The 23,061-nt window shown below is 49.4% G+C and overlaps 1 protein-coding gene across 1 annotated transcript; it reads left to right on the top strand.

The window, feature by feature from the left end:
- The first annotated feature begins 1,669 nt into the window (after positions 1-1,669).
- On the top strand, positions 1,670-23,061 carry DUSP29 (dual specificity phosphatase 29). Its single transcript, XM_070431959.1, has 3 exons — positions 1,670-1,895; positions 13,854-14,074; positions 22,806-23,061. Exons 1-3 carry the CDS (start codon positions 1,699-1,701, stop codon positions 23,048-23,050), a joined length of 663 nt encoding a protein of 220 aa, XP_070288060.1. The 5' UTR covers positions 1,670-1,698; the 3' UTR covers positions 23,051-23,061.

Genomic DNA, 23,061 nt, shown 5'->3' with positions numbered 1-23,061 from the left:
TAAACCAGGGAATTCATATGCATATATGCCTAGCCCGTGGACACAGACGATAGTGTGGTGAAGGCCTGGGGTGGGAGCATGCTGGATAGAGGGGGTCAATGGGGGGGGGGGTGGATATAGGGGGCATCTGTAATACTATCAACAATAAAGATAAACTTTAAAAAAATGAATGTTCGACATGTTTCAATCCACTGCAGTTATTTTTTCATGTTCAAATTGTCCCACTTTTGACAAGTAGGAGCTGCTTCCAGTGGTGTGCTGAGTCCTTTGGACAGAGCCGGTGGTCTTTGAAGCTACCAACCCTTTCTTGCATTCTTCAAACCCCTGGCCTGCCCCTCCTCACACTGAATTCTGTGATTATTTTTCTCAGAAGACTAAGACCCTATGTTATGAACATTCTCAATTTAGTTTTTCTCATCTGTTAAATGGAGCTAATAACAGCGCCTACCTCATAGGGCTGTTAATTGACTTAAGATTAAATGACTTAATAATCAGAAAGCACTGGGAACAGTGCCTGACAGAAAATAAGTGCTAGATACGTATTTGTTAATAAATAACATCCCCTCGCCTCCACACACCTCCACGTCTCTCAGCCACTCCGCCCTTCCCTCCTTCCCTCCAGCCTCAGAGCTCGAGGTGCCCTCCCCAGGCTGAGTGTAGAGGCATCAGTTACTCAGCTCAGGGATCCACAGTGAATGCCTTTCCTTGGGGACGGGAACTCGCCTCTAGCATTCCACTCACAGAGCCCAACAAGCTCTCCAAATACACGGTGCAGCCTGCACCCCCAGCTCTCCAGCCAGAAACATCTCTCCTGACGCCCTGGCCAGTTAACACCCTGCCAGCGTCCTAGCGTCCGAGCTGCAAACATTGACTTCAACTGTCCTAACAAGTCGATGAACACTCACGCAGTCAAGTTTCCTTCCACCCCCAGGCTCCTGAAGCCCCGAGAATGTGCTTGGCTGCCCAGACGACACAGGCTCGGGATGGACAGGTGTGCCCTTTCCGCGGGCACCGGCTCCCTGCTGATGTCGAGCACCACAGCCTGGAATGCCAAGGGCCTGCTGGGCCTTCCTATTTGAGTTCAAAATGGCCCAAGTCAGCAGATTCCGGGCAGATAAAGGAAAAAGGGGGCCCAAAGAAGGGGTCACGTCTAAAGCAGTGGTTCTCAACCTGTGGGTCGCGACCCCTTTGGCAGTCGAACGACCCTTTCACAGGGGTCGCCTAAGACCATCCTGCATATCAGATATTTACATGACGATTCATAACAGTAGCAACATTACAGTTATGAAGTAGCAACGAAAATAATTTTATGGTTGGGTCACAACATGAGGAACTGTATTTAAAGGGCCAGAAAGTTGAGAACCACCGGAAAGGAAAGGAGACCAGGGGCTGGCTGCCTGCAGGGATTGCTGTCCTGGGTCTGCTGCACCCACCTCAGCCTGGGCTGGAGGCCCCCAGCACGCTTGCCCTGGAGAGACTGGAATGAGGGGTGTGTTGTTGCCACTGTGCCTGCCTGTGGGGCCTGGGAAAAAGGAAGCAGAAGCACAGCAGGCCTGGGAAATACCTGCCAAATCTCGGCATCAGCTTATTCCCACCTCTTTTCGTAAAGCCCATTCCCTACCTCTGTCCCCTGCTAATCCCGGCCCTGACCTTCTCTCATGACCAGCTGCAGAAAGGAGAGCATCCATTGGCTCCAAGATGACATCCCGAGAACCCAGGACGAGCCTCAAGAATGCCTACTCACCTGCCAAGAGTCTGCTGCCTAAGGCGGAGGAGCTGGAGGCCGAGGACTACTGCACCCCCGGAGCCTTCGAGCTGGAGCGCCTCTTCTGGAAGGGCAGCCCCCAGTACACCCACGTCAACGAGGTCTGGCCCAAGCTCTACATCGGGGATGAGTGAGTACCTGGCCAAGCCCAGGAGAAGGTAGCAGGCCCTTCCCCAGGTCACATCTCTTGCCACCTCCAGGCCATGACATTTTGCTTTTTAGGTTGGTTGTTCTGTGACTCTAACAGTTAGGGCTGGGTTTTTCTTCATATTACAGACAACTCAGAAAAGGGGCATAAGCAAGATTAAAGTAGATTTTTTAAAAATATATATTTTTATTGATTTCAGAGAGGAAGGGAGAATATAGAGAGATAGAAACATCAATGATGAGTGAGAATCATTGATCGGCTGCCTCCTGCACGCCCCACACTGGGGATTGAGCCCATCACCTGGGCATGTGCCCTGACTGGGAATCGAACCATGACCTCCTGGTTCATAGGTTGATGCTCAACTACTGAGCCAAGCTGGCCAGGTGAGATAGAGGTTGATTTTGCTTTCACATGAACAATGTACAGAGGAAGGCAAGCTGGGACTGGCATGGGTCTCCAGGGTCACTGGGGACTCAGGCTCCTGTGTGTCTGCTGTACCATCCTCAGGGTAAGGCTTTCTTCTTCAAGGTTGCTGCATGGGCTGAGATTGCTGATAGGGCTCCAGTCATCATCTGTAGGATCCAGACTGCAGGGAGGTAGAGGGAAAGTAAAAGCAAAAGGGTGTCTTTCCAAACAGATGTCCCACCCAAGACTTCCCCTGCCCCTAGCTGCAAGGTAGGCTGGGAAATGTAGTCTTTTATTTTAGCTGGGTATATCACCCACAAGAGGCACATCAACCTATGTGTGGAGAAGAAAAAGGTAAGCCTAGCAAAGTTCAGGTTGCTGTCCCCTTCTTTAGATTTTTATAGCCACCATTCCCCATTCCTTAAACAATTGGGAAGCTCACACTGCATATAATCAATATATATAAAAGGCTATATATACCGACCATCCAACCATCCAGTAGGTATGATGTGCACTGTCCACCAGGGGGCAGATGTTCAATGCAGGAGCTGCTGAGCTGCAGTGACTTGGCAGTGGCAGTTCTCGGGTGACGCACCCCGAAACCAGAGAGGAGGGAGCCCGATTCTTTGTGGGGCCGCACGATTCCACCTTCAGCCGTGGGTTATGTTGTTGCTGGGGCACTGTCATCCCTGAATCTGGTTTACTGCACACTTGCGTTTGTGGTCCATACCCTGTACAACAGCAACTTTGCAGAGTGCCCTCTCGCACTCTGGGACCCCTTGGGGGATGTCGAAGAGCCGGTTTTAGCCCGATCCCCGCAGGCCAGGCTGAGGGACCCCGCCTACTGGAGGGACCCCCTTTCACTTCGCAGATGCCCTTCGTCCCGTGGCGCCGCCCCAGGTCCCACCCCACTGGCCACCTTCTAATTAATTTCAATGTGCAAGAATCCATGCACTGGGCCACTAGTATTAACAATAATAATGCCTATGATTTACTAAATACTTTGTGTCAGGCATTGTGCTAAGCATCTTGCCTATACTATCTCACTTTATTTTCACTTAAGCCCAATGAAAGAGGTCATCTACTTACCCCATTTTAAAGATAAGGAAACTGAGGGTCAGAGCAGTTCATTAACTCTCCCAAGGTCCACAGCCCCGTAGGCAACAGAGAACTGGAATTCGAATGCAGTTTTGCCCAATCCAGAAGTTTCCATCTTAAATCCTCCCTCCACCCCCAGGATTCCGGCCCATGCTCCATCTCTCCAAGGAGCAGATGGTGCAGGGCCTCTGCATGTGCAATTTACACACACACACACACACACACACACACACACACACACACATCATGATGCTTAAAACTTCGAGATAACCGTCTAGTCAGGGAAAATCCCTTGTCTGGTTTTTCGTAATATTTTTAAATTGAAAAAGTTACAAAAATTACATGCCCTTCTGTACTAAATTAAATTAAATGGAGGGTTATAAAAATAAACTGCAAAATCACCCTTTGTTTCTCTTAATCCTACCATGGAGTAACCAGTATTACATTTACTTGCATATGTCTACTACTTTATGTATACAATTGCAAACATAAGCAAACATATACACACATATAAAGGGTTTGTGTTTCTCTCAACAATTTTTTAGGAAAAAAAAGAATCATATTATATATATATACACTCTTCTGCATTTTAATATTCCATAGTATAGTTGTACCACAATTTATCCAATCATTTCCCAGAATATTAGGGGAACCTAAGTGAGAGGTATATAGGGACTCTATACTGTTTTCTTTTCTTGTTGTTAGTTTGTTAATCTTCACATGATATTTTTTCCATTGATTTTTTAGAAGAGAGAGTGCAAGCCCCCCGCACACACCCCGACTGGGCCAGAGATCAAACACGCAACCCAAGTACATGCTCTTGACTGGGAATTAAACCCATGACCCTTCAGTGTATGGGCCAATGCTCTAACCACTTAGCACACTGGCCAGGCTGTTTTCTTTTTTCAAATAACAGCCTTATTAAGGTATAATTCACAGCCCATAACATTTTTCACAGGGTGAAGATTAAATGAGTGAAAACAAATGAAGTGCTAGAGTAGTAGCTGGCACATAGTAAATGCTCATTAAGTGCCTGCATTCTGGGTCTGAGTAAGCATCACAGAAGAGGTCAATTCCAGGCTTGGCTCTGGAAGATGGGTCGTATTTCAACAGAATTCTAGGCAGATGGGGCAGGATGAGAAGAGACATAGAGGTAAGGAGAAATAAGGTAATTTATTCAGGGGATGGATATGGTAGAAAGGGCACTTTCAGAAGACCTGGGATGAAGCCAAATCCTACCACTGTGTGGTCAGCTAAGACAGCCATGCTGCAATAACAGGCCACCCCAACATCTCAGTGGCCCACACAATGATGGCTTGTGTCTTGCTCACATGTCATATCCACGGTGGGCAGGTGCTAACGGTGCTGTAGGTCCACTTCACTCCGGGACTCGGGACCCAGGCTGATGTCCACATTTCATTGGCCAAAACAAGTCTGTGCCAAAGCCTCACTTCAACAGGGCAGAAAAGTGTAACCTTCCCCTAGGGAGGGGCAGCAAATATTCTAAAGGACAGCACACCATCTACCACAGCCACAGGCTACTGCAGGGGCGGTGGCTTTGGGCAGGTCCTTTTACCTTTCTGGGCCTATGTCCTCATCTCTGAAAATGGTTACTGAGCCTGGCGGTGTGGCTCAGTGGTTGAGTGTCCACCCATGCATCAAAAAGTCACTGGTGCAATTCCCGGTCAGGGCACATGCCTGGCTTGTAGGCTTGATCCCCAGTAGGGGGTGTGCAGGAGGTAGCCGACTAAAAAAAATTTTTTTTAAATGGTTACTGAGAAGAGTCCGAGAAATATGGACGATGAAAGCATTTTATAAATTATAAAGTACTAGACAGATGAAAAAATTATTATTACTGTTACTTAGTGAGAAAGAAACCTGGGGAGAGAGGCCAGGGCCAGCCTGTGGCAGGCTGAATGCCAGCCGCGGTGCTTTCTGCAGGAAGTTAAATTGAGTGTCTGAGCAGGACAGACGTGTTCTAGTCAATACAGTGCCAGACAGTTGGCTTTGATGCAGTAAGATACGCTTCCTCCTTCCACCAGGAAAATGTCACTGCCCTTTAGTTCAATCCAGCTCTGCCTAACTGAGCCCCAGACGCGCATGCACAGGCTGGGCAAGCTCCACAGTCAGTGCGTGACCTGCGTGCGCAGCGTCGGGAGGAGCCAAAGTCAGCACGACTGGTCATGTCCATCTCTGTCCAGGGCCCCGCCCAGATGCCCACTTAACAAGGTGAATGGGACTCCCAGATGCTTAGTGAGAGAGCAGTTGATTCCACTGCCAAGGCCACCACACGGAGGTTACAGCCCAGCTGAGGGCAGGCATGGCGGCCTGTGCTCCTTGGTCTCTTTATAGGTGTTGCTCGAACCAGGGGAAAGCTCGGCGCTGGCTCCTCATGCACAAAGCCTCAGCTTCAATTTGATATTTGCACTTTAGGTTGAGTTCTTCCTTTCCCTAAAGCACCCAAGGTTTTTGAAAGCTGAGTGCCAAGCCCTGGAAGTTAGGGTGGTCGGGACCAGGAGTGAGGATGGACATCCCAGGACAGCCAGAGCCTCCGGCTGTTCCTGGAACCTAGACTAGTGATGCCTGGAACCCGCTGGGGACCAGACTTACTCCCACAAAGCAGCCCACCCTTTCCCCGTCCTCTCTCCTCAAGGGCTTCTTTCTGGAGAGAGGCAGATGGCTGAGCATCTGCTCCGGAGCCACAATATCTGGGTCAAATACTGGTTTCCGCATGGCCTTGAGCAAGTCACTCAAGCTTTCTGAGCTTCAATTTCTTCACCTGTAATATGTGGATTCCATGAGTTCATACATGTGACATTTAGTGCATGCCTGACACACCCAATAACTGCTATAGATCAGGTAAGTTCTGGTCATTTGAGTCACAGTGTGAGAGGAAGGTAAACGGTTACTATGCTTTGCCACTAAGAGTCCCTCTGTGCTAAGAAAACCCCCTGGTTAAATTTTCCCATTAGATGCTATCATGAATCCGAGGCCAGGCTGGAAGGAAGGTCCCTCCTAATGAGCCTTGTCCAACCCATGCACCCACTCACCCCAAAGACACTGTCCTGGCCTTCCAGGGACCCAGGCGACCTATGGCCCAAGGAGGCATGGCCACAGCAAAGCCCTCTGGGCCTGTGAGCTTCAGAATTTCTAAAGCATTTTCTCAATCCCAGCTTATTCCAAGGGGACTCGGCAAGTGGGGTGCCTGGTGACTCCAAGTCCCCATTGCTCACCAGCTCCACCACCACAACCCAGTAAGAAGAGGCCACAGATAGGAGGGGAAGTGGTTGGAGTTCAAGGTGCTGGGTCAGTAGAGGGGATGGGTCCAAGCCAACCAATCACCTTTTGAATGTTCTCGTGGAGAAGTCTATCTCAGTCAAGCCACAGCTCCCCTCTCCCCACACATTTCCCAAAACTTGATGGGAGTCTGAATCTGTCACAAGTAAGAGCTGCAAGGTCAGCATGGACGAGAGCAAAAGCCATCAAGCGGGATTCAGGGCCCAGAGTTCAAACATCTTCCTGTTCTGGGACTCAGTTTCTTTATTTGTAAAATAAAGGGATGATTTCAAAGGCCCCTTCCAGCTCTAAGATAAAATTCTTTAAGAAATGTCCTATTAAATAAATTAGGCTTTATTAGATTCAAGCACATACATGTTGTATTACTTTTAAGCCATTTAAATTAGATTCAAATTAGGTTAACCAAGTGTTGCCCTCCAGAGAGCCAGGGACTGGCGTCAATGATGAGATAAGAATAATTCATCACCTCTTATCAATCAGCAGTCCCTACGTTGGAGCTTCCGCAGTGCTTGAGTATGCTTGAAAGCACTAAATTTCTGTAATTTAAATATTCTCACTTTAATCTCATTGACATCTTTCATTTGCTTAGCAAAACCTTTTTTCTTTTTTTCCCCATAGTCAGCAGGAGGGAAAATATCCTGGCTACTGTCAAAGTGATTGCAAATTCTCAGGCAGGGCAGCCTCTGATAGCAAAGCCCGGCTGAAACACCGTAATTGAGAAATCTCTTCCCTCTCGTCAACACCGTGGCGCTGTTCGGCCGCTCTGCGGCTTGAACGGTGGGGGCCAAAAGCAGCTCCCCGTTTTTCTTAAAACTCCAATTGCTGCCAAGGTCTGGCTTTGAGGGTTATCAACATCTACAGCTGCCCCTCCACATAAAGCCTGACCCCTCACATGCCTGTGGCCAGCCCCCACCACCCTGAGCTTGCTTCCCAGGTGTCTCTCTTGCTCTTCTTGCTTTTCTGCTCCCAACCAGACCAACTCCCTCAAAAAAACAGAGGCATCTCCAGGGCTGGTTTGTCCCTGAGAAGGTCAGGAAGTGAAGTGAAGGCAAATTCATCAGCTGAGATAGTCCTCAGCCTGAAACAAGGCCTCTTACTGGGATGCTGGGACAGCCATAGCCTCTCTCCCCCCACAAAAGGAACTAATTTAGCCTCAAGGCACCAAGTAGGGCTGAGGTTTGACTTGCTTCCAGGATGGGCCATGGCTAGTATGGGGTGCAGCCAAAATATAGCCTCAACTGACCCCTTATGTCCTGAATGTTACCCGGAAGAACTAGGAAACCTGGACTCGGAACCTCCAAATGCAGAAAGTGACCTAGGTGAGACTGGGCACCAGCCTCAGGCACGGTGAGTGGGGAGAGATTTCTAACAAGAGTTAAGAAGGCCAAGGCCACCTGAAGTCTTTGCAAGAGCCCGTCACTCCTGAGAACTAAGGAAATAACATCAATAAAAATCATGGTAAACATTTACATTGTCAAGTGAATATATGACATCTTCATCACGGAAAGTTTACAAAACAGAGAGAAAAAAGGCAATTAAAGTTTCCATTACCCATAATCTTGTTACCCAGAGACAACCATGGATCACGTGTTGCTATACATTACCTATTGCTCTTTCCCCTCATTCCCCTTCATGTATCATTTAACCTTTCATATTGAATAGTACATCACTAGACTTGACAAAACTCTTTTAAGGAAAGGGCTGCCAGTGTAATTCATTCTATTTAACAAAAAGAGAAAACTGAGGGTCCAAAGCTTCGGTTGTTTCCATTCATGCAGCAGTTTAAGCTTATAAACAACACAGGCCAGGCCTGTATTCTCTGAGGGGCCTCAAAACTGAACAGCTTCATCGTCAGCAAATAATAAGAGCACCCAAGAACTAGAAAACCATCGACTGTCACTTCACATCAGGTGAATCGACTGAGGTAAAAAGCAGGAAATATGCCTGGTGTATTAAATCCACCTGCAAGGAACAGGTGTGGTCAAGGAGAATATCATCACAAGGTCACATCCATGAAATGATGTGAGACTACAACAGTGTTGCATGCATCGGAATCAGATTGCAGGATACAGGCCATAAGCACACAGGAGTCCATAATTAGGTGCAAGAAATCAGTGGGCCTGCCCTAGCCAGTTTGGCTCAGTGGATAGAGCATTGGCCTGTGGACTGAAGGGTCCCAGGTTCGATTCTGGTCAAGGGCACATGCCTGGGTTGTGGGCTCGATCCCCAGTAGAGGGCACACAGGAGGCACAAATCAGTGATTCTCTCTCATCATTGATGTTTCTATCTCTCTCTCACTCTCCCTTCCTCTCTGAAATCAATAAAAATATATTTTTGAAACAAGAAAGAAATCAGTGGGCCTCACAGACACGAGGGTGGGGAGAACCACCCGATTATTAGTGGACTTTCTTTGATGCTCATAGCAGAATCCTGGCAACAAGGGACCAGCTAGTTTCTCCTGCCAGGAAGCTGGTGGAGGGCATGTACAGCTATGTACACACATGTCCCACCTCCCTTCTGTGCGAGAGCAAACACCTGGGGAAAATGGGCTTTCAGGCAGGTGTTGAGGTACGTAGGCTGGGAATCGGAGAGCACCAAGGGGTCTGAAAAGGTGGGATGACGGGGGTGCTGCCCAAGGAGACTGCCCCACGTAAAGTGCTCTTAGAGGGTGGGGGGTTGAAGCAAGCTTCCCAGAGGATCCCCAGAGGAGCTGGAAGGAAGCTGGGCCAGGCTAAGGAAGGAGGGAGGAAGGGAAGATCTCTGACTGAGGCAATTGGCCTTTGTAAGAAGGAAGTCACTTCCTTGGCCCCTGCCAATCTGGTATCAGAATCCAGAGGTAGGCCAGGTTAGAGACATGGGCCAAAAACAGGATATGACAACAACTTCACAAATGCACTGCCTGAGTCCGACGTGTGAGAAAATGTCCAACCTCACGTGCAAAATAAATGAATGAAAACAAGGCACCATTTTGTTAGTGGTGTTTTGTTTTTGAAATTAGCAAATAGCAAAAGATAAAAATGGGAATCATTTGAGCAATCTTTCTAGAGGATAATTTAGTAGTGAGTATTACATGTATTAAAAATGCTCATACCCATTGACCCAGCAATGCCATTTTAAAAAATCTCTTCTAAGGATACAATCAGAGATGTGCTCAAAGAAATAGAGCAAAGTTGTTCATTCATAGTGTGTTTCTTATAATACCCACCAAACCCCTTCCAGAATAGTGACAGAGATAGAGATGGAGATGGAGGTGGGGAGAGAGAGGGAGAGGGAGAGGGAGAGGCAGGGGGAGAGGAAGGGGGAGAGGGAGAGGGAGAGGGAGAGAAAGAGAGAAGACAAAGTCCAAAATAGGGGCTTGGTGAGATAGAATTGAGATTTACCTATAGAATGGAACAGCACAGAGCTATTGAAGCTCATAAGATGACTTAGCAAAATGTTTACAATATATCACCATGTCAAAGGGGGTAAACTGTATATAGTGTTATACCCCCAGGCAAATCTCTATACAAATCTATGCATAGGAAAACAACTGGAGGGTAGTATATCAAACAGCAAATAATCTTTATCTCTGGGGGTTAGAAGCACAGGTGATTTTGTGTGTGTGCGCACACGAGGGGGTATGTTTCCACATTCTGCATTGATCATGTATTATTTTTGTAATTAGATAACATTCTTTTTTAAGTGAACAGATTGCTTACATCTAGGATTTTTCTTAAACAGCCAGAAACAAAGGCTCTGGCATCATCTAGATTCTGGAAGTAAGTGACTGGGTCTGTTTTTCTCCTGAGCTTTTCTCCTTCAACAGAGGCACATTCCTTAGTCTCTTTCCCACACCACATATCTGAGCAGGTGGCCTTAACACAAAACAAAACAAAACAGAAAACAATATAATGCCAGACAGCACTCTCTCTCACCCACTACCTCCACTCCCAATAATTGCTGAGCGAGGCATCCCGGCCAACTGGGGATCTGCCTCCATCATAGCCGCTGTCTACTGACTCACTCTGATGATTTGTATGTCTCCATTCTGCCATTGGTACTCTTCTGAACCCTTGATTGGACTCTGAGTGCACCAAGCTAGGGGGAAATCCCCAGAGCGGTGTGTGAGGACACCACCTCCACTTCCCAGCCCAGGTAGCCACAGAGCCCTGAAAACCTGCCGTGGGCCTCACACACCCACCAGGTCTAACCCTCCCTCGAACCCTTTTCTCCCTGTTGGACACCAGGCAAAGCCAGCTCTTTGGGGTGAATGTAGAGATGTTATGCAGTGAGTCTTGTTGCATCTGTACCCAGATCCTCGACCCCCAAGGCAGCAAAGTGCAAAGAGTTATTTATTCAAACTGCCATTTGATTATATTGAAACCCAGCTGCTGAACCCAGAGAGAACAGTCTTTACCGTGGATAGAAACTTCCTGTCAAGGACAGTTAATTTTCATTTTTCCACTGAGCTCAACCTCAAAGTGAGGTTGATTGCTACTCAGCAAGATGGACTGCATTAGTGGAGCCTTTAATTGAGCGCAGATCTATATCCCAAAAGCATAATGTTTGCTGTATACATACTTTGAGACAAGAGGAAAAATGAAAAGCAGACCTTTGTAAGGAAAAAATTGAAAGCAGAATGTGTTCCATAATCAGGATGGCAGCACAAAGGCCAGCTGGGGCGGGGGGGGGGGGGGGGGGGGGCTTACTTGCAGTCCCCACCTCCCAACGCCTCAGTTCTAATGGGCTATTGGCAAATGTTCCTAAAAGCTAATATCTGTGTTTAGCTCCCTCTTTCTCAAACACTGAACTCCACCATAGCTCCTCTCACGGCAAACAAAGAAACTCCCGGAAGCCAGCGATTGATGAGGGGCCGCAGCGAGGGGCCATGGCATGTGCTTCTCCTGAGGGGCTCCTCACGGCCAAGGGTGTTGATCCACGTTGGCACCCATTATGGCCATTTCTGTCCACCTCCTTTTACCAGTGGCCTCGAGATGAGTCCTCACCTGGAGCACAATGCCACTTTCGGCCTCTTACTGTTATGGTTCCAGACCCTCGTCACCTCTTCCCTGAGCTGTGGAACTGGTCTCTGTGCTATTGAGAGAGATGTCCTCTTAAAGCCTGGATGGGATCCCCCTCTTCTCAAATACTATCAAAAGCCCTTCCTGACCCCCATATAGAGACCCTGGCAGCCAAGCACCTCCATGATCAAATTCCACACTCCCTCTCCAAAAGTTCCCTCACATCCTATGCTCTGGCCAAACCAGTCCCCTCCTCCCTGTCCCCATTCCCAACCCAACAGCAAGTCTCCTGTGACAACAGCCTAGTCTAAGCCACCGTCCTCTCATAGCTGTACAACTGTGACCGCCTCCAACAGAGGTCCCCGCTTCTAATTTTTTGCCCCTCTCCAATCCTTCTCTGCACATCAGTCAAACTGATCTTTAAAAAAGTAAACAATGCTCACCCCTTCCTTAAAATCCTCTGTGGCACGTGTCATTCTATCACTTAAAATAAAATCCAAACTCTTTCTCCTGCGGCCTACAGGGCCCACCATGCCCCAGCCTACATTTCCAAATTCCTCTTGCACCCTCATTACCATAGCCACACTAGCTTTCCTCCTGTTCTTAGCACTTGCTGTTCCCTCTACCTGGATGGAATACTTTCCCTCCAGCTCTTCCCCTACCAGCTTCTCATCCCTCAGTCTTCGATGAAACGCCACCTCCCTGCAGAGGCCGTCCCTGACCACCTTACCCGGAGCAGGACCACAGTTGTTCATGCTGCTCTTACTGCTATCTGGAATTATCTTGGTTATTCCTTTGTTGTTAATTTGTTCTCCCTATGGGACCTTTTTAAATCTGTTCATTGCTGCAGCATCAGTACCCAGGACAATGCATGGCCATTATAGAATCTAAATCATGATTTGGAGATAAATGATTGAATACTAGAAATAAGAAACATTTCCCGAAAGGCCTTCATTATCTCCAGCTTCCATTCCTTATATTGTGCTGTCTTCTTGGCTTGGCTTGCCCTTGCCTCCCTCATCCCCTCCATGGCCTACGATCGACGTGTGAAGTAAGGTGGGCTCAAAAGCCCTTTCCCGGAGAGTCTCCCCTGAATGCTCTAAGCCAGAGGTTCTCAACCTGTGGGTTGCGACCCCTTTGGCGGTCGAACGACCCTTTCACAGGGGTCGCCTAAGACCATCCTGCATATCAGATATTTACATTATGATTCATAACAGTAGCAACATTACAGTTCTGAAGTAGCAACGAAAATAATTTTATGGTTGGGTCACAACATGAGGAACTGTATTTAAAGGGCCAGAAAGTTGAGAACCACTGCAAGCAGAAGTAACCCCTGTGTCCCCTGCCCCATGTTCCAAGGCCACCTACTTCACCATGACTTTACCCTGGTCCTAGAACTTCTTGCCGAGAAAGAGAAAGCTATAAACCAGAAAATAACTTCACTGTGGCCCTCAGGCACTTCCCCAAATCAATTCAAACACCAGACTGCTCGAGTATCTCTCCTTGGAACAGTGCTTTGCCCAACTAGGCAATGACTCCTTATCAAATCGAGGGCTTCGCATTGTGTTCACCAATCCGGTGAGCATCAATACCAGGAATCTTGCCCCATCCCAATCAGATCCTGCACTAAAAGACCCGCCTTAACCCATTCCTTCGAGCCCCAACCTCCAAACCCTATAAGCAGCCGAGGGTTCAGAGAAAAGGCCACTTTAAAGGGTCTCCCCAGGCTGCGTGCAGGTGGCCTCTGCCCCACACAGCTCTGCTTGGTGAACGGGTTATCCAGGGACCTGGGAGGGAGCTGGCTGGTGACAGTCCACTCCTGGACCACCATTGTCCGCACCAAGCTCTTCTGCATTTGGTGAGTGATGGAAGAATGAACGCACAAATGAATAGCCCCCTCCCCACCCTCCCACCCCTTCCCTTCTTGAAGCATCCTAACCAGAAATGAGAAATGGCACAGGTGCCCAAGGGGTCCCTGAGAGCAGGGCTTTGGACTAAGGAAGTCCTTCATTTCAATGACGAGGCCTCATTTTGGAAGCCAGAATCCCCTGCAGAAACCAGTGGGCTGCCTCCTAGCTCCCCCCGCCCCAGTTCCAGGCTAAGGAGCCCACAGCCCACGGCCTCTCTCCTGTGCGCTCAGGGTCACGGCGCTGGACCGCTATGGGCTGCAGAAGGCGGGCTTCACGCACGTGCTGAACGCTGCCCACGGCCGCCGGAACGTGGACACGGGGCCCGACTACTACCGCGGCATGGACATTGAGTACCACGGAGTCGAGGCCGACGACGTGCCCACCTTCGACCTCAGCGTCTTCTTCTACTCGGCGGCCGCCTTCATTGACGGTGCGCTCCACTCTGATCACAGTAAGAGCCCCGCGCCCCCTAACGGCCCCACCCCCGCCCCCGCCCCCGCCCCGTGGGAAGAGGGTTCTATGTTCTGGGAGTAGGCTCCCCTCTCAAAGCCGACCCTGAGGGGGTTCCATGTGGATGAGCTGGAAAGGTCTGAGCCCCTGGAGGCTGTAAGCCTGCTCGTGGAGTTCAGGCTTTGATGGCATCGGCATGGGGAGGGTTCAGAGGGGAGGCCTTTGGCCTGAAGCTCTCCTCCCTAAGGCACGTCCGCCATCCTTCCAAAGGAGGGGGGTCTGGGAACGCTCACAGCTGGGATGCAATTGTGCCTGTGCCCAAACCCGACGAATAGTCAAAGGTTTGAGGCCAGAAAACCCTCAGGCAGCTGACTTGAGTGGAAAATCTGTGGAAAGATGGCAAGTTCTCCTGCCAACCAACCAAGCCCACAGCCTCCCTACCCGCTCATCCACCCGACCCTCCCTAAGTCCAGTAACACTCAGTCTAGTGACCACCTAGCCTTCATAAGTGGCAAACTATATTTGAGACTGAGCTTTGCACCGGTGATGCCCGAGTTTCCCGGGGTTAATTTGAAAGCACGGTGCTAGTCCTTGCAGTTTCAGCTGCCCTAATCCAGGGAAAGGCTACCAGGCTATTTTGGAGAGAAGCGCACACTTTAGGAATGCGTCAGGTAAGACAATATGCAGTTACGGCTGCAGGGTGGCATTCCATAGAGGCCAGAGGGACTTCACCGCCCTAATCTGTGTTCTGACTTCAGCCGCATGTGTCACAACCCTTTATGGGACCATCACATAATTTAGGGTCACCAGTGACAGTAGCCCCTCCTCATTTGCAGTTTCACTTTCCCTAGTTTCAGTTACCTCCAGTCAACCACAGTCTGAACATATTAAATGAAAATTTCCAGAAATAAACAGTTCATAAGTTTTAAATTGCACGCCATTCTGCGTAGCGTAATGAAATCTTGCAGTGTCTTGATCCATCTCGTCAGGGATAGGAATCATCCCTTTGTTCAGCATATCCAGGCTGTATATGCTTCCTGCCCATTACTCACTTAGAAGCCATCTCGGTTATCAGATCAACTGCCTCAGTATCGCAGTGCTTGAGTTCAAGTTCCCCTACGTTACTTAATGGCCCCAAAGTGCAAGAGTAGTGATGCTGGCAATTCAGATACACCAAAGAGAAACTGTAAGTGAAAAGGTGAAAGTTCTTGAATTAATAGGAAAGAAAAAAATTGTTTGCTGAGGTTGCTAAGATCTTACTGTAAAGGAATCTTCTATCCGTGAAATTGTGAAGAAGGAAAAAGAAACTTGTGCTAGTTTTGCTGTCTCACCTTAAACTGCAAAAATTATGGCCACAGCGCATGACAAGCTTAGTTAAGATAGAAAAAGCATTAAATTTGTAGGTGGAAGACAGAACAGAAAGTGGGTTGTGATTGATGCAACCTGTTGCACTAGAAAGCATGGAGCCTATACAGTGATTTCAGCAAGGGATCCCCTGAAATGAGTGACACCATGCCGTTTGCTACAAGTAAGGGATGGCTGCACAGATTCAGGAATAGGTTGGACTGGAAAATAATAAAATTACTGGAGAAGCTGCGTCTGCCAATAAAACAGCCGCTGCCACATTTCCGGCAGAGTTGAAGAAGTTGCTTAGGTTCAGTAACTATCCGTGGTTTTAGGCATCCACTGGGGGTTTGGGAACACATCCTCCACGGACAAGGGAGGGACTACTGTACTGAAAGCTTTCTTAGCACAAGAGGTTGAGATCACAAGGCTCGCTGCCTGACCAAATGGCCTGCTTCAGGAACTTGCAACCTGTGGCCGGGCCGGGGCCATGCCTGCTGCAGTCCAGGCCTTGACGGCCGTCCCAAGGTGGACCTGGCCCCACAGCCAGCCATAGGCACCAACAATTGGTCGTTATTTTGGTTCACAGCAATGTCATGATGAAAAAGAAACTCATGGAACGGAAGTGCTTGTATTCGGGGATGCTTCATTTCAAAGTCACTCTTTTATGAGTCTATTTATGGGCCACCTTTTGTGTTGTGCACAATCTGGGTTTCCAAGGAGGATCAAAAAGCAACTGGACTCTGACTCATCACCACGAGGTAAAATTCGCCTCGGAATATTTGAAGTTAACTGAAAGCATATTTGACATGAAAAAAAACACACACACACAACAAAAAGCTACAGTACCACCACCCAATCCTTCAGTTCACTTGCCATGACTCTACCTTTGGCCTTCCCCTTAATGGAAGGGGGGCTGGCAGGCTTTGGAGAAGACAGGGCTGGGTTCAGATTCACAGCTTAGTAACAATGTGATTTCTCTGAGCCTTCGTTTCTGCATCTGGTGATAAAAATATTTACCTTGAAAGATTATAATGAGGCTCCGCAGTAACCGACACAAAGCGCTTAGCACAGAACCTGGTGCGCAGCAGGCTCTCAGATGTGTTTGATAGAGGGAGGTCGTGCACCGTGAAACACACAGCCACACCAGCACATGCACATCATCATCATAAAGTTTCCAATCCCCAAAGAAAAAAAGACATTCCAACTTTGAACTAGTATGATATGCTCCTACGACAGCTTGTTTTTGGTTCCCGGCACATGAGTTAAGAGTCTGCCCACACTGCGGAGTCAGGAGAGAATGGGACCCTCGAGTCCTGTTTAGGCCTGGGAAGATCACAGAGCTTCGATGCGGAGAGGTCAGGCTGGTGTGCATAGTGACTGGTAGACCAGGTGGTCGAAAGCATCTCGCAAAGAAAGGGTCAAGAGGGAAAAGTAGATGCCCATCTGGCATGGCTCGGTGGTTGAGCGTCAACCTATGCACCAGGAGGCCACAGTTCAATTCCCAGTCAGGGCACATGCCTGGCTTGTGGGCTCCATCCTCAGTGTGGGGCATGCAGGAGGCAACAGATCGATGATTCTCTCTCATCATTAATGTTTCTATCGCTCCCTCTCCCTTCCTTTCTGAAATCAATAAAACATCATTAAAAACAAAAACAAAAAACAGTCTCTTTAAGAAAAAAAAAAAGGGAAAAGTATACACCAAAGCCAGAGAGTATGCAGGGGTGGGGACTAGACTGTTGGCTGGGGATGGGGACCAGGACAGGGCCGCATTGCCAGGTGGGAGGCTGGGCTCCCTTCTCAGTACCTTGTGCGCTTACATTTTTTGCTGTTGTTGTTAATCCTCACCCAAGGGTATTTTTTCCATTGATTTTTTTTTTTTAGAGAGAGTGTAAGAGAGGGAGGGAGAGAGAGAGAGAGAGAGAAACATCAATTGCTTGCCTCCCACAAGCACCAGGACCGGGGCTGGGATCAAACCTGCAGCCCAGGTATGTGCCCTTGACTGGTAATTGAACCTGTGACCCTTTGGTGTGCAGGCCAATGCTCTAACCACTGGGCACACCAGCCAAGACCGTGCGCTTACATATTTAAAGACTTCCTTGAGTTGAAGGCTCGAAGTCCTACCCGCTCAGGACCAGGCAGTGTGCAGGAGTGAACGAAGCTGGCTGTGTGTAAGCCGTGGGATGTGGTTGGGGTGCTTGTGGCTAAGTGCAGAGCTCATACCCCTTCCCAAGGGGCAGCTGCTGCCCAGTCCCAGCCAACGTTTGTTTTGTGAGAACCAGCGCAAATGTGGTAGATCCGACTTTTCAGGAAATGTCTCCAATCTGGGATTTAATGTAAAATCACTCGATTTTTAAGTGTTGGCAACACTTTGAAAATTTCTTAAAATGCTGCGAAGCCCAAACAAGAGAAACCCAACGGCTGTCCGTGGGTAACCTGTGCCCCCAGGAGTCACAGTAACACAATAAAAGGCTGGCCAGCTGGGCAGTGGCATTGCCACGGGCTCCCTGCAGTGGCGGTGCCTGGGCCCGGCCTGCCGGCCACGTGCTCTGGGCGGCTGTGCCTCGTCGGGCTTTGGGAAACCAAGGGACACGACTACAGCACGTCAGAGCCAGGCCCACGCGTGTGTTTCTTATTATACTCTTGATGTAAGAGGTGTTGATGGACAGTCTGGCCAAAAGGCAAGGCGTCTCTCTTTCCTCTTATCTTTGCTCTTGTTCGTTGGCTAGTGTCTGCCAAGGGCACACGGCTTCCCTCTGCTGCCCACAGCTCATCTCGCTCCCTCTTTTTGAAAAGCACTGCTGGTGGAGCTGTGGAGTCAGCCCAGGGCGCCCACTCCCACCCTCCCCTCCCCTGATTGCTCTTTCTGAGAGAACCCCGCAGGCAGTCACAGTCCCCCTGGAAAAATCTTAGAGATCATCCAGCCCAGTGTCCCGCCCCAGGAGCTGGGGACCCAGCGGCCAGAGGAGCCAAGGGAGGAGCCCGGGGTCACGGAGCACATGGGAGGCCCGGGGTGGGAGCGCCTGTCACTCAGGCCTCAGGGGAGAATCCTCCGCCCTTATTTTGAGCATCTGGTGACTTTGCTGTGTAACAAGTCACCAAATATTATGGCACGTGAGGCAGGGCAGCGGGTGATGGGATCTGAAACATGGAACCTGTCATTCCTCATCAGAAAAACAAGTCCTGACAAAAGCCTGCCATGGGGACCCCACTTGGGCTGCCTTCACCGCTCCTGGCGCGGCCTCCTCGGAGCGACTTGGGGTGGTTTTAATTTAAGGAAATTGTCGGAAAAATCCCAGGGCAGACACCAGGAGGCTCTAACGATCGGGTCTTAGTATCACCGCTCTCCTTTCCTTCCTTCTTTTTCTTTAACCAACGGTCCACAGCCTGCTCTCACACCACCTTCAAGGCCATTGTGGCCAAGGTGGGCGTGAGTCAGTAAAGGAAGGCTGCATCTGAGCAGGAGGCGGGTCCCTGGTGCCTCTGAGCTGTAGGCAAAGCTGACTCTCAGGTGCTGTGAGAGTCGTCCCTCTGCAGCAGCACACTCGGGCCTGCCCCTCAGCAGCTCAGAACCCACCGTGCCCCCTTTTTCCGAGGACTTTTTCGAGCCTGACCGGTTTGGGAAGAAGTATGAACTCTGGCTTTGCACGCCGCTGAGAAGTCAAGTTCTGAGTGAGAGACAGGCAAAGGGCATCCCCCAAACCCAGACAGGAGGTGTTCAGGGAGTGCACACCTGGTGGGGGTACGGGTGGTGCAGGTGAGGGTTGCGGGGTTGGGGGGCTTGGCCTGTATGTCCGACTTGAGTGACAGAGGCCTACCTCCTGGTCAGAAGGGGAATATGCAATTGGGAAGCCACAGAGATTCTGGATTTGGGTTTTCTTCATAAGATTCAACTTTGGGGAATTCAAGTTTTGGTAAAGGCCTAAGATATTTCATTGAAATCACCATTTTTTCCAAACATTAAGATTGTGACCTATAGTGTGGGTACAACCAGCATTTCTTTTTTAAAAAATGGAATAGATTAGAATAGAAAATAGCAGCAGGCATTGTGCGTGGGAAAAGTGAGTATGACTTTGTGAAACTTCCGTCTGACACTCACACTTGTGATTCCGATCCCCCCCTTAGCGTTTAAGAGCTTCAACCCTGGCGGCAGGTGCCTGGGTTTGAACCACACACACTTCAGCCACTTCCTAGCTGTGAGACTTGGAGTCCCTTCTCTGCACTTCGCTGCCTCCTCTGAAAAACGGGGACGGTCTTTCACCTACCTCATCAGGTTGTGAGGATTGGCTACAGTAAAAATACCTAACAACATACTTGGAAGATGGGGCGTGAGCTGAGGCTATGTTCGTGTTAGCGATGAGTTTTATATAGTGTTTCCAGGAGCCACACCAAAGGGTTTGAAAGCTGCTGACCCAGAAAGTGCCAAACCCTGACAACGCTGCCTCCGCCCAGGGCCTGACCCCGGCTGGTATCTAACTCCCAGAGAGCCCCCTACTCTCTCTGGCCAGGGCCCTGCTGGGAACAGGCCAGCCTTCCTGGCCTTCTCTCCCTCCCAACAGCAGTTTCTCACCATCCCATGCTGGGCCCCAACGGGTGGTGCTTAGCAGAGCCCCAGAGCAAAGAGGGAGCAGGGCCCTGAGGGACTGGGGGCGGCCCTTGACCCCAGGGGGACTTACCAAGCACACATGGCTGGTGGCATTAATGCCACCGTCATAAAAACAAATTTAGTTCCAGGAGCCCCTGCTGGGGCTGAGCACCCCCCCCCCCCCCCCCCGCTGCACCCCCACCAAACCCCCTCTCCTTCCTCTCCCACCCCCTCCTCCCACTCAGCAGACTTCAGGCTCCCAAAAGGCTTAATGAACTACAGCTTTCGTCTGTTTGGAGCATTTAGTCATGACAGAAAGAATTACCCTTTTTGCCAGGAGAGGAAGAAACGCTTTAGTTATCAGCCGGCTGGCGGGGGGCCAGCAGCCTCTGGAACAGGGTGTGGGGATTAGGATGCCAGAGGTAGACATGCCACTCCAGCTGTCCCTCGGGGCCAGTTCCCCAAACCCGGCCTGCAGGAAGGGAGTGGCGCTGCTTCTCGCCCTCCTTTCCGGCCAAGGTGCACAAGGCAGGGGTGGTGAGGCCAGGCTCGTGTAGCTCAGCAGCATGAAGGCTGGGACCTGAGGCCGCCGGGTTAGCTTGTGGGGATCCGTGGAAAAGGACGGTGATAAAGCGAATGGCTCTTCATGGATCACCTCTCCGTGCCCCCTTGACGGAGAGCGCATCAGTAGAGTCCTTACTGTCAGCCAGGGTGTGCCGGCCTCTCTGACCAGGTGGGGGTGGGGGATGGGGACCCTGGCGCCTGGGGTTCAACCCTGTTGGAGTCCTCATGCTGCCATGGCTGCTGGCCATTCCCACTGTCCTGGACATGGTCCCCTGAGGAAGATGGGAGGGACACAGGAGAGCCATGTCCATTTAGAAGTGTTCTTTCCAAGCTGTTCTCATGTCCTGGTGATGCTCCAGAGACCTGGGGATGTCCATGAATGTCTTCTTGGTCATCTTTCCAGGCCTCAGGCCCGAGACTCAGGAACAGGGACAGCACTGGGGTCCCACAGCTTGAGCTGCCTCAGCCAGCTTGACGCCAGCAGAGCGATCGCACAACCAGGGAGGGTGGCTGCTGGCTAGCAGTAGTGGGTACAGCCAGAGATCCTAATCTCAGTATTTTCTCTGTCCCAAGAGCATGATGGCCAGTGTCCAGCACACAGTAGGGCCTCAATAACATGTTGTTTTGAACTATCTAGTGCTGGCACCAGGTTTCTGAGTGACCTCTGACAAGTCGTTTCCCTCTCTGTAAAGCAGGGAGGATGCCCTGAAGGCTGTATTAAGGATGGAATAACACGGTGGATGCTCACCACGTGAGCTCTAGAGGCAACAGCTTCACATCAAGGCTTGGGAGCGGGGCCCAGACACTGCCATGGCAGTGGCCAAAGGGAGTTTTGTTTACACAGGTTGTATCTATCAGCACTTACCCTATTAGAAAGAAAGACTGAAAAGTTGAATACTCATTTTAAAAGGATGAAACACACCATTGGATATTAAAATAACATATTTTTATGAAAAATTGTATTTTCCAATACAGTTAGGGAGAAGAGTGGTATTAATTTACAATGTTGCAAATCTCTTCAATGCGAGGCTTATTAGAATCCAGTTGGAATCTGATTAGCTTCTGCATTCAATCTGTTGTGGTACATTGTTTTGGTTGGCTCGGATGAAGAAAATCCAGCCTCACTCAGCAGCAGTGTAGCTGGAGAAGGGAGGGATGCTCTAATCGCCTTTTCAGGTACTTGTGGGTATTCTTCTTCGGTACTACACCCACACTTGACAAATGATAGCTTCTTTTTTTAAAAAGTATATGATTTTGTTTATTTTTTTAGAGAGAGAGGGAGAAGGATAGAGAGATAGAAACATCAATGAGAGAGAAACATCAATTGGCTGCCTTCTGCACATCCCCTAGTAGGGATCGAGCCCACAACCCAGGCATGTGCTTGGACCAGGAACTACATTGGTGACCTCTTGGTTCATGGGTCAATGCTTTCAATCCCCAAGTCACACCGACCGGGCAAATAATAGCTTCTTAAAGGCTAGCTGGGATGTGGAATCTGAAGCCGTATCAATAAACTTCATACTCAGTTACATGAAAATCCACTGGTCTGTCTTTGAATGGATGTTTTACCTATGCATGATTCTGTAATATCTTGTATTTGGTCATTTGGTTTACTCAGTTATGCAGATCCTCCAAATGTTGACACTTTCCACTAGACGTTATCAAAAACACATTTGTTAACTTCATCACTCATCCTAACAAAAATCTTCAAAGTATTGGGAAACCGTCAGCTTCACAGTGATAGATACAAGTTTTCCAAAACTCTTAATATTTGCTCAAAAGCTTGCATTTTATCACTGGCAATAAAGACCATCCGTTGCTTTCTGTGATGTGGCAGACTGACTGTGTTCACTTTTGAGCCAAAGTCTGCCAAATACCCAAGTTTAAATGACCATGGTTTTCCTGTCATCCATTCTTTTAAGTAAAAGGGCGTCTTATGAAACAGTGGCCAATTCAACTTGCAACTCGATCTCCCTGGTGCTTCTCCCACGATAACTATCGCGCTTCGGTATGCAGCCCAAGTGCTCTATGTGTGCTTCCCATTTCATCACACAGAATATTAAGAAGTGTAACCAAGGGCTGAAATTTGATAAATTAATGTGTACGGCCCATCAGGGATATTCTTAAGTGAAACTAGCCCCCCCCCCCCCCCCCCCCCCCTGCTGCCGTGAGTGCATGGTGGTGAAGAATGCCATGATGACTAGCTAGTTTGCTGCCTCTTGTCCCCACTCCATTTCAGATAAGATCCTGGTTCACTGCGTCATGGGCCGCAGCCGCTCGGCGACCCTGGTCCTGGCCTACCTGATGATCCACAGGAACATGACCCTGGTGGACGCCATTCAACAAGTGGCCAAGAACCGCTGTGTCCTCCCCAACTGGGGCTTTCTGAAGCAGCTCCGGGAACTGGACAAGGAGCTGGTGCAGCAGAGGCAACAGGCCCAGCACAGTGACGACGGCGACAAGGCCAGTGAGAAGGAGCTGTAGGGCCCCCCTTG

The sequence above is a fragment of the Myotis yumanensis genome, unplaced genomic scaffold (genome assembly GCF_028538775.1).
Source record: "Myotis yumanensis isolate MYYU_CA2020_CCGP unplaced genomic scaffold, mMyoYum1.0.hap1 SCAF_13, whole genome shotgun sequence".
NCBI lineage: Eukaryota > Metazoa > Chordata > Mammalia > Chiroptera > Vespertilionidae > Myotis > Myotis yumanensis.
The sequence above is the reverse complement of the archived record's forward strand: the minus strand, read 5'-3'. Positions and strand labels throughout refer to the sequence as shown.